Source organism: Cnephaeus nilssonii (genome assembly GCF_951640355.1).
Source record: "Cnephaeus nilssonii genome assembly, chromosome: 21".
Taxonomy (NCBI): Eukaryota; Metazoa; Chordata; class Mammalia; order Chiroptera; family Vespertilionidae; genus Cnephaeus; species Cnephaeus nilssonii.
Genome location: NC_137092.1, coordinates 17,928,783 through 17,944,542, shown reverse-complemented (window position 1 = coordinate 17,944,542; position 15,760 = coordinate 17,928,783). Strand labels below are relative to the sequence as shown.

Here is a 15,760-nt window from a genome sequence, read left to right as displayed (position 1 = left end):
CTGGGCAATAGCTACAGACATGGAAAAGCACCTCAGAGAGAAAAGGAATCACTGACGTGGAACTCACAAAACTTGGCAGGTGTGGGAAGAAGAGAGTTGAGGAAAATACAAAAGTTTCCAGGTTTGTTGATTATGAGAACACAGGAAATGAGCCTCCTGATGAATCTATTAATAAAAGTCTGAGCACTTAAGCTGAAATCTCAGCATGCATCAGAAAATGTGGGAATGGGATCCAGGCTCCAGATCCCAGAGTCACCTGCCCAGCTGAACCCTGATGCTGGGTGAGATCACAGAGGAAGGAAGCGATTATTGGTTGTTATCAAACATGAGGAATTGTTTTTGACACAGCTCTAGAGGAAATGGTATAAGTATGAATGTTTCTTCTTTCTGATAACAAATATTTCACTTCCCCCCTGACTACCACGGAGCTCACATGTGTTCAGCTTCACACATGATAATCTTCATGTGTGAAATTTTTTATTCCCCATTTCTTGGTCTTATCTTAGTTACTTCTTTTTCTTGGCCCTGCCTCTGCACTTCTCTTTTACTTCATTGTTTCATGTTACGTGTCCGACTCCTCCAAAGTCATTTGTAAAAAAATAAATGAATAAATAAATATGGTTTGTAGAAAATCACCTCAAATCCTTTGTGGGAAAGCAGGTTGTAAATAAATTTAAACTTTAAAAAATGGCTTCATTTGCAGGGACAATAGCTAACTTCTTATGAATTACAGGAATGTTTCTCTCCAACTAACAAAACCTCCTAGATTTTAAATGTCTGTGTTTTAAAAGGCAAATTAAAGAATGTTTAATTTAATTATAAAACAACTTACCCTCACAAAAAGATTCTCTCTAAATTAGAACCTTAAACTACATGATAAGAAAAAAATTTTTCAAGCAAGAATTATAAACTTTTGGCAAGCAAAATCTGAAAATTAAAGCATCTCTAAGATAATATAATAATACAAAGCCTTAAGAAAACATGATTTATAAATATACCATTTATATTCCATTTTTTAGAGAAGCTACTGAATAAAACAGGCCATGCAATGACAATTCAACAATAAATGCTATATCCCAGTCCAAAGAGAGGTGCCTGCTGTATATATATATTATGTATACAAACTATGATTTCTTTGTGCTTTTTTCGGTTCCAGTCTAATAGGAAAGCCCCTTTTCCAAGCTCAGGGCCTCCACTCAACACTATGTTTCCACAAATCCCGTCTGTTCTATAGACAACTGGGAGTCTGTCCTCTACCCTGGCAAGCCTTATCATGAGCTGTTTGCTCCTTTTAACCAGTTACCAGGTCTTGTCCTCACTGCCACAGCCCCTTCATGCTGGGACATCAGGAGGCCTTAATGAAAAATAGGCAGGGTAGAAACGAACAGACATACTTTCCTTCTACATCTAATGTTTTCTTCTATTCACCCACCCACGGGTCCCAACCAGGAAACCTACAAGTTGTTGTGAAGAAATACTACCTTTTAGAAAAACAGTATTCCGTTACAGGTCTTCATAATTTGTCTTTAATAGTATGCCAAGGAAATGTAGTCTTTTAAATCAAGCAGGTGTCCTGGTGACCCGTGCAACGGAGATGATCTCTTAGGCATGTTTTGCTACATATAAATCTTGGCTTAAGCACTATTTAGCAAACTATCACTTATTGAGGAGTCAATGTACTAGACATTTAAAAGCCACTTTTAAGGCTTTGTAAAAGGAATTGTATATTATCTCCATTCTGCAAATGACGAAACAAACTCAGAAAGCCACATACGTTCAAAAGCTTTTGGCTTTTTGTGCACACACTACCTCTGGGTAATTCTGTGTTCAAAGAGCTAAGAGTGCAACGCAGCTCTGAGCACCTCCCATCTTTCAACATACATCAGTGAATCGCTTCTACCTGTGGGCTCAGCTTCCAAGAAGAGATGATAGCTGTGTCTTGAAATGTAAGTACAGTTAGGCAGACAAAGGAGAACCGAAGAGCCTTCCAGGTAGAGGAGAACACGTGTTAAGTCCTGGGGACATGAAAGGGCTTAATACATGCTAGGAACTGAGTAGTTCAGCAGGACTAAACGCCACGGTGCACGGTGAGGGTGGGGGAGAAGGGAGGCAGATGGCGGATGTGAAGAAAACAGCACGTCATGCGAAGAAGCTGGCTAACAGGGACGTTAGCAGCAGAGTGGCTTTATTTTACAAAGTGCACATAACTGTTTTTGACTCACCAAAAGGGCAATTTCATATCCATTTGGAATATATTTCTCTACTGAGCTCACGCTCCCATTTCCTCAGATATTCTCCACTCACCTTTTCCTCTTTCTTTCTGTTCCTCCCTCTGCATCACCTCATCAGATTGGAGCTCCCCTATTATCTCCGCCCCACCACCACCACTACCCCCCAGCAACTCTCTGTGCCTCTCATGTCTGTCAGCTGCTTGGCGCTTCTGTGACAATGAAGGAGGTGTTCATCTCCTCCTGTAAGAGGTCCTCCACCCACTGACCTCTGGATCTCATCCCACTGCATGTTTTCGCGTCTATCCTGCCTCTCTCCTGTATCATCTCCCGGATCATTCCCACTAGCAAACAAAAGTGCTCTGATATCTCCCATGAAAAAAGAACCCGCCTTTGGCCCTAGATCCTCTTCCAACTTCTCAGAAGAGCTGTCTGCACACTGTCCCCACTTACTTCTCATTCCTTCTCGACTCCCGCCAGGTGGGCTTCAAGTTGAAGCTCCTACCACTCCAATAAACCTGCTCTTTTCTCTCAGTTTTAAACAGCCTCTTAAAAGCTTCAAATCACTAAATCAATTATGTTTTTAAATTTAAGTTTAAAGTAATTAAGCCCTGGCCGGTGTGGCTCAGTTGGTTGAAGTGTCATCCTGTGTGCCAAAGGGTGGTGGGTTCAGGTCCTGGTTGTGGCATTAAAGGAAGCAACCAATCCATGTTTCTCTCTCTCTCTCTCTCTCTCTCTCTCTCTCTCTCTCTCTCTCTCCACACCTCTCTTTGAAACTAAGTAAAAATATTTTAATCAATTAATTGATTACTAAAACTTTGTGTTTTAGATAAAATAAATAAAGTAATTAAAATGACATAAAATTGAAAATTCCATTTCCAGGATCATTAACCACAGTAGCCACATGGGGTTGGGACCAGTGTCTTAAACATCACTGACTTACAATGAGATTTTTATATATAAATCACATTATGCCACTCCCCTGATTAAAATCCTTCCCTCAGTTCCTTACTGTTGTGCTCTGGACAAAATTTAAACTATTTTTTAATAGTCACCCAAATATATGTTTAGAGAGAGAAAAGGAGAGGGAGAGAGAGAGAAATATCAATTGGTTGCCTCTCATACACACCCAATCTTTTGGTATTCGGGGACACTCCAACCACTGGCCAGGGCTAAACTGTTTTTGACAAAACCTACCTAAACTACCGTTGGCTAACCTTCTTTGTCATACTTTTTCCTTCTCCCCATGGGCTCCAGGGACACAGACGTACCTTAAGTTCCTCCAATACCCAGCTGTTTGACACCCCAGAGCCTCAGTGTCTACTGTTCCTGGAATGCTTTACCCTAGCTCTCCCTGTGGCTCATCCCTTGTCCTTTGGCTGATCAAAGATGGGCTTCCCTGACCAACCTATAAATACATCCCCTCTATCATGCTCCATCACCATGTCCTGACCATTTCTGTAACAGCATCCATACTGACTTACACATTTATTATTTATTATTGGTCTTTTCACTGGACTGCAAGCTCCACACTGACAGGGAGTGTGCCTGCTCACGTATTAATGTCTGTTTGCTGCTCAAGGCAGTGTCTGGCACACATGAGTGTCCAATAAACAGCATCATATGCTGCAGATAAATCAGGTATGACAAATGCTGAAACCTCTCCATTATATTTGTTGAGTCATTCATTCGAGATTTATTCAGGGGGTACTAGGGTCTACGAGTGAAAATAAACAAACAGAATCTGCCCTCAAGAAGCTCACAATTCAATGGTAGAAGTTGATAATTTCATACACTGCAATAAGTATACTATTAAAGAACTGCTCAGAGTTATGAGTGCCCAGAAGAGGAATAGGAACCTAGGAAAGATGAGAGAGTGGAAGGTAACTGAGGCTTCCAGGAGGCGAAGAGACCTGACTTAAAGATAATAGGAGTTAACCTGGTGAAGGATCATAATATTTATTATTCCTATAAAGGGATCTACGTGAAAAGGCAAAGAGACATAAAAGAGCGTGGTGAATGTGTGCAGGGTATAAAATACAGTTGAATAAGAGAATAACAGATAGCCCTACCAATGGTCGGCAAACTCATTAGTCAACAGAGCCAAATATCAACAGTACAATGATTGAAATTTCTTTTGAGAGCCAAATTTTTTTAACTTAAACTTCTTCTAACGCCACTTCTTCAAAATAGACTCGCCCAGGCCATGGTATTTTGTGGAAGAACCACACTCAAGGGGCCAAAGAGCCGCATGTGGCTCGCGAGCCGCAGTTTGCCGACCACGGCCCTAACCGGTTTGGCTCAGTGGATAGAGCGTCGGCCTGCGGACTCAAGGGTCCCAGTACCGGTCAAGGGCATGTACCTTAGTTGTGGGCACATACCCAGTAGGGAGTGTGCAGGAGGCAGCTGATAGATGTTTCTCTCTCATCGATGTTTCTAACTCTCTATCCCTCTCCCTTCCTCTCTGTAAAAAATCAATAAAAAATATATATTTTTTTTTAAAAAAGAGTAAAGTTTAAAAAAAAAAAAGAGAGAGAGAATAACAGATAAGCTAGAAGGCTAGGCCACACAGGACCTTTCTGCCACGTCAAGAAGGTTAGATTCTATGCTGTTGGCATCAGGAAAAGTTTTCACCAAGAGAGTGACATCATTTTCATTCCCTATCAATCATACTGTGGCTGTGTGGAAGGTAGACTGGAGGGTTACAGATGGGGAAAACATTAAGCCTATAGCTATAGTCCAGAAGATGAATGATGACAACTTGAACTCACTCGGTGGTTGCAGGAATTCAGCACGAATGATCAATTTCAGAAATACTTAGGAAGTAAATTAAGCTGTTCCAAGATCATCGGTGACCTTGGCGAGGGTAGCTTCAGTGTGTTGGTGGGGAAGGAAAACATTTCACAGCTGCAGAAATAACAGGAATTGTGGAAGTGGCGATTGGCAATTCCCAAATCTGGCTACTTATCAGAAGCACCAGGGGAGCTTTTGAAAAACTATGGCTAAACTCCAGAGCCACTGAGTCGGTCTCCAGAAGCAGAGCCCAGGAACCCTTATTTTGACCAAGTTCCTCAGGTAGATCTTACAGAAATATCCACATGTTTGCTTTAGAGGAATAAAAAAATGAAGGCACATGGGCTAAGAGCATTAGTTTATCAAGCACAGATAAATTTTATCTCAGAAGTTTGAAAAATCTCTCACTAAAAGCCAGGATCTTCACTTCCAGTACAAACCCATCTTAAGTCAAGTCACCAATTTAATTAGTAAAAACTCAATAACAATTAAATACCCAAAACAGAATTGTGCAAGAGACTGTGGGGAATACCAACAAAGAATCTGCAGTCTGCCTCAGGGGCCCAAAACGAATTTAAATCAATCAGAAATTCTGCAGTGCCAAACTGTGTGGAATCAACCCTAAGCCATCAGGGGTCACAGAAGGCTTCCATCTGTGACCACTGTGCCTCTGGCCCTGTCTCAAAGTATCGAATTCTTCTTCTTGAAAGTTCATTTCAAATCCTACCTCCTTCGGGAAATCTTCCCTCTCTATAGAGGGATGTGCTCTTTTCTCTTGATTGTCCAAAACTCTCTGTATTCCTAAAGGCACCTGTAAGGTTCTAGACACAATCTCCAACTTGTGTGTTGGAAGGGATTCCTCACACATCCAAGCAATTCTCAGATACCCACTGGGTGTCCTACAATCCAACTCAGTTCTGATGCTACCTGGGGTTAGTATCAGATTCCACAGGTTAAGGGCTCAGTCCCACAAGACTGCCCCCCAGACACACACACATTTCAGATTCCATTCCCAAGTGCAGGTTGTTACCAGTGTGCCTGACCGACAGGCTACAGATTGAAGGTTCCAATGACCCCCTCCTTGTGTTCCACTAATTTGTTCGTGGTTCACAGAACTCAGAGAAACATTCTACTTACTAGATTTCAGGTTTATCATAAAAGAGATAACTCAGAAACAGCCAGATGGAAGAGATGCACAAGGCCAGGTTTGGGGAAGGGACACAGAGCTTCCATGCCCTCTTCAGGTGCGTCACTGTCCCCATATCTCCAAGTTCACCAGCTCTTGGAGCTCTGTACTTTTGGGCTTTTAAGGAGGCTTCCTTGTGAGGCATTATTGATTAAATCACTGACCTTCGATAATTGGGATCGATCTCAGCCCCTTTCCCCTCCCCCAAGGTGGAGGGGGTGAGGGGAGGGTCCTGAAAGCTGCATCCCTCTAATCACATGGTTAGCTACTCTGGTGATCCAGCCCCATCCTTAGTAGACCCAGGGACACCCAAAACTCACCTCCTTAATATAACAAAAGACACCTTTATGCTATCAACACTAAGGAAAGTCCAAGGGTTTGAGGAGTTGTGAACAGGAACCTGGGATGAAGACCAAATATATGTTTCTTATAAATCACAATATTGCAGCCATCAATTATTGAATGTATATTGTGGGCCATATGCTTTACATCATTTTACTGAGAACTCACACGCACATAAAAAATTAGGTCTGTATTATTATCTCCATACTGCAGATGATAAAATTAAGTCCCAGTGAGAGTCAATGCCTCACCGGGGAGCCTTCCTACCAACAAGAGTCGAGGTGGGCCTGAAACGCTAGTCAGCAAAGCCTGCATTCTCACACCAGGGTACGATGACTCCTTTTCAAATATTGGCCTTTTCAGAATCTAACAAAACAAATATCTTAAGTAAGATTAGTCACCCATCAATTACTTATATAAATGAATTAGTCTTTTCAATTCCAAGCTACTTAAATGATAGACAATGAGGCCCTTCAGAATCCCTACCCACTCCTAAAAAGTATGTATGTGTTATTCACCGTATATCATGACCTTGAAGTAATGGGAAATGAAAATGAGACACCGTCACAAGGGAACACTGAGGCACCCACTGTAAACTAAAAATACAGTACTTTCAGCAGGAATGATAGAGAAAAACAAGACCAAAAGCAATCCTATATCTCCATATAATTCATGAATTAAATATATCATCCTGTACCTCAATAACTAGGCATGCCTTTGTTATCCATTTTTTTACATTAAGTATTGAACACAATATAATGCTTGTTGAAATTAATTGTTTAAAAATATTATTTTTGGTTAACCCTCATCCAAGGATTTTTCCCATTGATTTTTGGAGAGAATGGAAGAGAGGGAGGGAGGGAGGAAGAGACGGAGAGAGAGAGAGAGAGAGAGAGAGAGAGAGAGAGAGAGAGAGAGATATCAATGTGAGAAACTCACAGGTTGGCTGCCTCCCATACACGCCCTGACCAGGGCTGGGGATCGAACTAGTTACCTAGGTACGTGCCCTTGATCAGGAATCGAACAAGAGACCTTTTGGTATGAAGGCTGATGTGCTAACCACTGAGATATACCAGCCAGAGCTTAATTGTTAAAATTTCTACATTGATGGGCCTTACTATACAAGCCCAAAAAAGTAAAAATATGAAACAGGCAAACTGAAGGGTAAGAATTTGCTACCTAAATATATATTTTATTTTACCAAGAGTTCACCCATTTCTTTAAGTAGTAACCTTTCCATTTATATAATTAATTTCTATACAACTTTTCAGAAGCTTTCCTGGGTTTAAGCTAGGCCTATCAATTGCCATCCCATGCACATCTTTCTAGAGATGCCCACATGGTAGGAAAATATTAACATCCACTATTTCATTTAATCTTTTCCTGGGTCCATCTGTTCCCTGAACGTCACAATTTACTCTAGAGTATATTATCTCACCCAAATGAACTGGTCTAAGCCTGAGAAAAACCCTGCTCCCTGTGTCCTTCCACTATGGTACATGGGGAAAAATAAAATGTCACTGCTGGTCTGCTTTCCAGAAAAGTAATAGAGGGGGATTATCAAGGGGAGGAAAGGTTCGTCCCATGGAAGTGAACGGAGGAGGCCAAATTGAGGGTGAGAGGGAGGCACTTTAAAACAATAAGAGGATGAAGAGAAGATGAAGAATTGACCCAGGGCTCCCAGTTCTGAACACCAAGTTCCAAACTCAGCTCCTGATTCTGTTCTTGACCTTGGGCAAATCTCTTGGTTCTCTGTATCCTAATGTAGCTCCAGGAAGTTAGCAAAAATTATGCCAGAAGAAAGCGTCTTACAGAACCTAGTGAAATGCCAGTCCTTACTACTGATAAAAGAAAAGCTAAGCTACCTGTAACAACAATAAAATTAAAAAATCACCAACGTGGTATTAATAAACCCTCTAATTTGTTGGAATCATGATTAACTCAAGAAATGCAAATCATTTAAGGTCAATCCTCTGCCTCTAACATTCCCTCTTTCTAAATAACACATTCCATCTCAAATTTGACTTTTGAACAGTTTCCCTGACATTTTGTCTTCAGTTACTACACTATTTTAAATAAATGCCTTATCCTTTTTCTTTTTTCTTTTTATCCTCTTCCCAGGATATTTTTCCACTGATTTTTAGAAAGAGTGGAAGAGAGAAGAAAAGACAGAGAGAAATATCAATGTGAGAGAAACACATTGATTGGTTGCCTCCTGCAAGCACCTGACCAGGGCCGGGGGAGGAGTCTGCAACCGAGGTACTTGCCCTTGACCAGAATTGAACCCGGGACCATTCAGTCCGAAGGCTTACGCTTTAGCCACTGAGCCAAACTGGCTAGGGCTAAATGCCTTATTCTTTAAAAAAAAAAGTAGAATTTCATTACTCTCACGTATTAATGCCTTGAGGTCCTTTCAGAGCAGTTGATCCGATGTATCTCACTCTCAATTAGCCTCTTCTACACCTAGTTATAGTTTTAATCTCTCCAACCTCTTTTCTTTCCTGCTCTTCTCCTCCTGGGTCCTCTCCAATACACAGTATCTCTTTGTGATAAAGTAACGGTCTAAATTCAATGCCTTGTTGTCAAGTCAGACACAGATCACCACCTCCCTGCTTTGACATTGATACTTCAGTACATGCAGCCTTGAGCTAGAATGATATTGGCTGCCAAATGACATTGGAAACTCATATATTGTCTACTTTCCACCCATATCCCAATTCAGTTTCAGAACTGTAATTTTTCTGGCTTGTTTTCTTTTTTTGTAAAAATAAAATGACAGAGTTTAAATTATTTTGTCCCAACTAGTTTGCATTATACCCAACTGCCTTAATTTTATAAACTCATTTGACAATTGTGGTCTCATACCTTAGGATGTCAGTTTATTAGTTTACTTCCGTGTGTGAGTGTGTGTGTGTGTGTGTGTGTGTGTGTGTGTGTGTGTGTGTGTGTAATCGCATTTGCAATTAGAGAACTCTTATCTCTTGAATTTTTAAATACTCTCATATTGGGAGAGAAAGGGGGAGAGAGAACAACATTAATTTGTTGTTCCACTTATGTATGCATCCATTGTTTGCTTCTTGTATGTGCCCTAACTAGGGATCAAACCCGCAACCTTGGTGTATCAGGACAACACTCTAACCAACTGAGCTACCCGGACAGGGCCTATATTTTTATCCAGTATACTTAGAACTCAATAAATGTACGGCCATTTACTTTCCTTCCCATGTTTCTCAACAGTACCAATAGGAGTCATGTCCAAGGCTAAATCCCAGCTTGTCCATTTACTAGTCACGATCCTTCCCAAATTACTTGTTTCTCTAATCAGAAGTTTCCTGCCCTATTGACAGGTATGTGAAAACAGGTAAGGTAAGGAAGGCATGGAAAGTGTGGAACAGTGTCCATGCCTGCCACCCAGTAAGTGAAGTAAACACATTCACATCTAAATTCATCCAATGGTATCCAAATACTGACCCCCTTCTTCCTTCCACTTTATAGAAATGTGTTTCATATCACTTTATGCATTCGATTTATGTTCAAATTCATGCTGAGAGTATGAGAAATTGCAAAGCAGACTTAGAGGTAGGCATTCTATACAGTACACCAGCTTGGAGCTCTCTTGACTTGGCTCTGGTGGGAGAGGAAAAAAAACATCTATTTCTTTTAGTTGTTTGTAGTCCTCTCTTAAAAATAAATAAAACATAATAATAAGTAAGCCATCATAATTTAACTCCACTTGTTAGCCCTAACAAAAGGTACTACCTACCAAAAAAAAACAAACAAAAAACACTACTATATTAAATGTGTGTTCCATTGGTAGAGAACCCAATAGCCTACCTTCAGCATAGCTAACTATTAGGTTTCCATTCCTCCAGAGTTCTGAATGACTGCCTGCCCAACTTCATTCTTAAAGAAGTTAATCAAGTCCGTTTTTTTTTAACATGTTTATCATAAGTAAATTCTAAAACAAAGATATCCTATCCAAGACAGTTCATTTAATTGTATTGCTTCTTGGATGTTAATTTTAAAAATTAAGTTGATTGTGGTAGTTAAATCCAACTACAAATTTGTGATAGCCTAGAAGTATGTTATGTGATGTTAATTCAACAAAAATATCTTCGTAATTCCAGGTTTTAGCAATTTATTGTTGGATTTTAAAGTTCATGTTTCTGATACTTTATTTAAATAGACTCTTGGGAACCATGAAGTATGATTTTCAACAATTATCACATTTTAATTGACATCACCCATTTATCTAATAACTTTAATACTTGGAAGCCATTTGTTGAGAAATATTCACTGATTCGAATGCTTTGATATTTTTAAAAAATCTTTTCCCTCAATACAAACCTATTTCTGAATTAAGAAGTTTTACTGATATTGATGCTTCGTACCTAATCTCATTTGCAATTAGAGAACTCTCACCTCTTCAATTTTTAAATACTCTCTTGAAATCAAAGGATTTAAGAATAGATTAGTGTCTATATATAAGTTATATAACTGACTTGGATTTTTTTTTAAATTATCTGGTCATGTCCATTCAACAACAACACCAAATGGCTCACTTTTGAAGTTCTCCCACAAAACAACTTAATTTGATAATCAACAAGTCCATCTTTAGAAACCTCACAATTAAATACATATACATTATTTGACATTTCCACATTGAAATGATCTCCCCTCAACATAGTAATTTTAAAAAAATCTTTTATTTGGTCCCCAGAAATCACAAAACCTATTCTTTTTGTGCAAAATTGAAAGTCTATTTACCAGTCAAATAATGTAGACTCAAATAATGTAGAGTCAGGCTAGAGTCAAATAATGTAGACTCCTCTGTCTAGATAATTAGCGTCAAAGAACTAATGTTCTAACAAGCATATCATTAAAAAAACATTTGCACATTAGCAACTAGTACAGTTTTCACTTAACATCTCTATAAACAAGTTATATGTACTCTAAACACACAGTTAAATAAACAACCCAATTACATTCTAGAGCTCCCTTCAAGGATGTCTAATATATTAAAGAAATATATGTTCTAACTAACGTTGTTTTCGCCTAAAATCCTCTGTGAAATGAGTCATGGTAGACATACATAAATAAATGTAAATAAAAGTATCAATGTAGCAGCTTCTTATTTATTTAGGTGGTACTTTTAAGTGTGATCAAAAAATAAGTTAAAAGCATTTATCAGAGACATTGGAGAGTCTCAATATGGAGGGGCAAAGTGGCACTCAGGTTTCAGAAAATATGTACAGAGCCCAGACACCTCAGGTTGAATCCTAGCACTACTATTTTTATGTTAAATTAGCCTTTACCAAGTTACTCAAACTCTCCAAATCCCAATTTCCTCTTCTGTAAAGCAGGACTCATAAGAGTACCTTTCTCTTTGGGGTTTTATGAGGATTAAATAAGATTATCCTTGTAAAAGTACCTAGACTAGCACAAGATGCTTACATAGCAAACAATAAATGTCAAGTATCATCATCATCAACATCTCACTGTGCTGTAAAAAGAAAAAACTGGATGTAAAGATAGTTGAATAAGTTCAATTCTTCTGTACACAAACCAGACCAATGGACAGACCTCAGGCCAGTAAGTGAACCTCCATATTCAGATCGAGTCTCAACTCCTATTCAAAAGCTGCCTCTCACTGCCAGCATATATCTCATCTGAACAACCAGAAGAACAATCTGGTTACTCATACTATATCACATTAATATGTAAATGCATCACTTCAGCAAGAAAAATCACAAACAAGTAGTTCATTCATGCCTCATTTTAGTCATGACAATCTCAAACTTGTCACCCAAAAATTAAATTTTACAGCTACAGTTAAATGAAGTAAACACATTCACATCCAAATTCATTCAATGGTGTCAAAAAGGATCAACATAAAGAAACAATCCGAGAGGAGAAGAAGGATTAGTCCACTAAGCGTGGATTGTCAAATACTGAGGAGAAAATGCATCATTATTTGAAAAGCATAAATGATATACAAACACTATTGATTTACACAAACAATGGCCCCTTGTTTTATTATTACATTCAATAACTGCACATAGTCAGTCTTAAAATGAAAACTGCACAGGGGTCAGTCTTAAAAACATGTGAAAGAGAAAAGTTCCATCCTCAAAGGAAAGGACCTTATCTTTAGTGCATAATTTCTGGATAATAGAAAGATAAAAGGTTATAGTAGAATACGAGTAGTTTTTTCTGCCTATGATGAATTTCTTAAAAGAGAGAACTCATTTTCCCCTAAAGTTGGTTTATAATTAGAAATTAGATTCCTCAATAATTCAATGACTGAAACCTTTCCTAAAACCAAATGACCTTTTTAATTAAATGTTCTCCTATTATATAGGCTCTGCTAGGCAGGTATCATCTCTACAGATAATAAACCCTTTATATATGTATTAAATGAGCTTTTCCCTCTATGTCCATCCTTTTCTTTTATTTGACATTCTAACAGTAATTAATTATTGGTAAAAGTTTAAAAGTATAACAAATTACTAATGTATTCCAGTAAATGCTCTGATTTGCATAATATTTATAATGTCCCCATTTTTCATTCTATCATGAAAATGTTCAAACTAAAGTATTTTACTCTTCCATATCTCTTTTTTAAAATTCTCATTTCAAAAGAATATAGCTAGTGAGGGGAAATCTTAATGCCACAATTTTACTATGGCATTAAGAAGTAGGTTAGGATTTGAAAACCTAAAGAACAGAATGAATATGTACATAAAATTGACATTAGATTTAAAAGCTCTTGCCACAAACACTGTATTTATAATTGTTTAATTATAATTGTGGTTCATCCAAGTAAATGTATGAAAGATGCATAAAAATATGGTGATTGCATTTGAATTACTTACAATTTTAATCTATAAGTATCTGTCTAAAAACCAAAAGTAGTTAAATTACTATTAAGACATTATGTCAAATGCTCTGGAGTATGTAAACCCCAAAATACATTGTCATCAAACCTCACTTTCCCTAAGGATACCACTTTCTATTTAGTGAATTTCATTAGCAATAAATCAAAGAAAGTAAAGACCCTTAAGTATGTGACTGTTTCTTGTGAAATACATATTCCTCCAACACTTCGTCATGACTATGATGACATAGGCAAAATGCTTTACCATCATTCAAAATAAATGATAAAACCAAGGCAAAGTGATTAAGTGACTTATTAAAAAATACCAGCCAATTGTTGGCAATTTTAGTTTTTTATTAGGCTTCTTGGTTTTCTAGTTCGGGGGTGGGGGGGTGCAAAATAGAGAACCATCTGAGAGATAGTGCATCATCTGAGAGAATAAGAAATGCACGTTATGGATACTGATAGTCCCAAAGGAGGTGTGGGAATATCTAAATCTTACACATCACCAAACACTAACAACAACAAAAAGGAACAGGAACAGGAGGACCCTTCTGAATCCCAAATCACTAACCTGACAAATAAAAAGAGTGAAGTACAATTTCTGGAAACTCCCCCCTCCGGCCCACTCTCTCGGCTGTTTCCACCTGGAAACAAATTTCAGCTTTCATAATGCTTTCGAAATGGGCTTTTCTTAGCAAATGTCTGCACTCCGTAGGCAAGGCCCCTTAAAGTAACTTAATCCCGCCTGAATTGCTCGGTGGAAGAAATGCTGATTCCCAATTCAAAATAAATCCCTTAGCTTTTTCTGTATGAAGAGTCGCGAAAAAACTCCTAGCTATAATTTAGATGCAGCCTGTTATCTTGAAGATTCGCAGGCCCAATCTCAGCTTAGGAAAGGGAAGGGAAGGGATGCTGGGGGAGGGGGCGCAGAGAGAGGGCGAGAAAGATGCTGGTCAGTTCCGAAATGATGCAGGAATGACAAGGCACCTGGGCAACCCAGGTCCACGTCCCGCCCCCCCCCCCCCCCCCCCCCGGCTCAGAGTCTGCGCCTCGGTTTCTCTGGCACAGGCCTGGAGCTGTGAATTAGGTGCTCAGGCAAACACACCACCTTTTATTCTGGACTCCCTGGGAGGAGAATGGTGGGGAAGTGTCGCTGGATAAAGCTGCACCACAACAAACGAGGTCTTTCTCCTCGCACCCCGCCTCCCCTCGCCAGGGGCAGGCGACGACTGTCTCGAACAGTAGACACAGCTGAGAGAAGCAGAGAAGCAGGGCGGGTAGCGGGGCATCTCCACGCGGAGGCGGGGAGGGGGGGGGGGATGAACCCCACAGCCCCGCGAGCCCCGCCGGGAGGCTGGTGGGAAAGGAGGAGATGTGGAGCCGGGAACCGGGGGCAGGGCACTGGCTGCCCAGGGCTGGCGTGCGCGCTGCCGGGGGAAGTCCATCCTGGGGCGGACCCCCCCACACACACCCCGGGCGGAGGACGCGGAGGAAATGGCTTTGTATTGCAGGATGAAAGGCAGACAGGAGGGCCACCAGGCGTGGCGGGGCGAGGGAGCGAGGGGTTCCCCCGCAGCCATACGACCCCACCCGTGCCCCGGCACCACTGTCCCCCTCCATTCCACCGCAGCCCCCCACCCCCACCCCAGGCTCCAAGGGCCAGAGCAGGTAGCCACCTCTGCACCCTGCACTCACCTGCCCACGAAGTTCTCCAGCACCGAGCTCTTGCCGGCGCTCTGGCCGCCCACCACGGCAATCTGCGGCAGCTCCAGCAGGCAGCTCTGCCCCAGCGCCGAGAAGGCGTCCTGCAGACGGTTCACCAGCGGGATCAGCTCCTCCATCTCCCGGTTCCCCATCCTGCCTGCACCGCCGCCGGCTGCCCGCGGGTCTCTGCTGGTCTCGGCTTCCTGGCCAGGAGCCGGGCCGCGCGGGGTTCAGTCAATGGGGTTCAGTCAGCCCGGTCCAGCGCCCACGTCGGATCCCGCCGCCCTGCCCGCTGGCCCGCCGCTGGGCTCCTGACAGCTAACAGCCCGCAGCGCGCCTGCGCAGGCAGTGGGGGCGTGGCCGGGTTCCCAGACCGCCCCGCCCGGTGGCAGCCCCGCCCCAGGGTTCCCAGACAGCGCGCACGCACTGCCTCCCAGCTGCGGCCAGATGCCTCCGCCTCCACCTCCGCCTTCCGCGGAGCAGAGTTACAGCCCTGGGTCAGCACCCAATCAGCAGCCGGCGACACTGCTCCCTTTCAGCAACTGCACAGCCAAAGTCCAGGCGAAAGCTCTGCCACCGCTAACGACTCAGTACTGTCACCATCATCACCACCACCACCAGTCATCA

General features: G+C 41.2%; 1 protein-coding gene across 9 annotated transcripts in view; it reads right to left on the bottom strand.

Annotated features, from left to right (window-relative positions):
* DNM3 (dynamin 3) overlaps positions 1 to 15,435 on the bottom strand; it is a 373,749-nt gene extending 358,314 nt beyond the window's left edge. For all 9 annotated transcript variants that reach the window (XM_079761529.1, XM_079761527.1, XM_079761525.1 and 6 more), the window contains exon 1: positions 15,125 to 15,435. In XM_079761529.1, coding sequence (XP_079617655.1) covers positions 15,125 to 15,285 — 161 coding nt within the window. In that variant the 5' untranslated portion in view covers positions 15,286 to 15,435. The remainder of the gene's footprint in view (positions 1 to 15,124) is intronic.
* Positions 15,436 to 15,760: the final 325 nt, after the last annotated feature.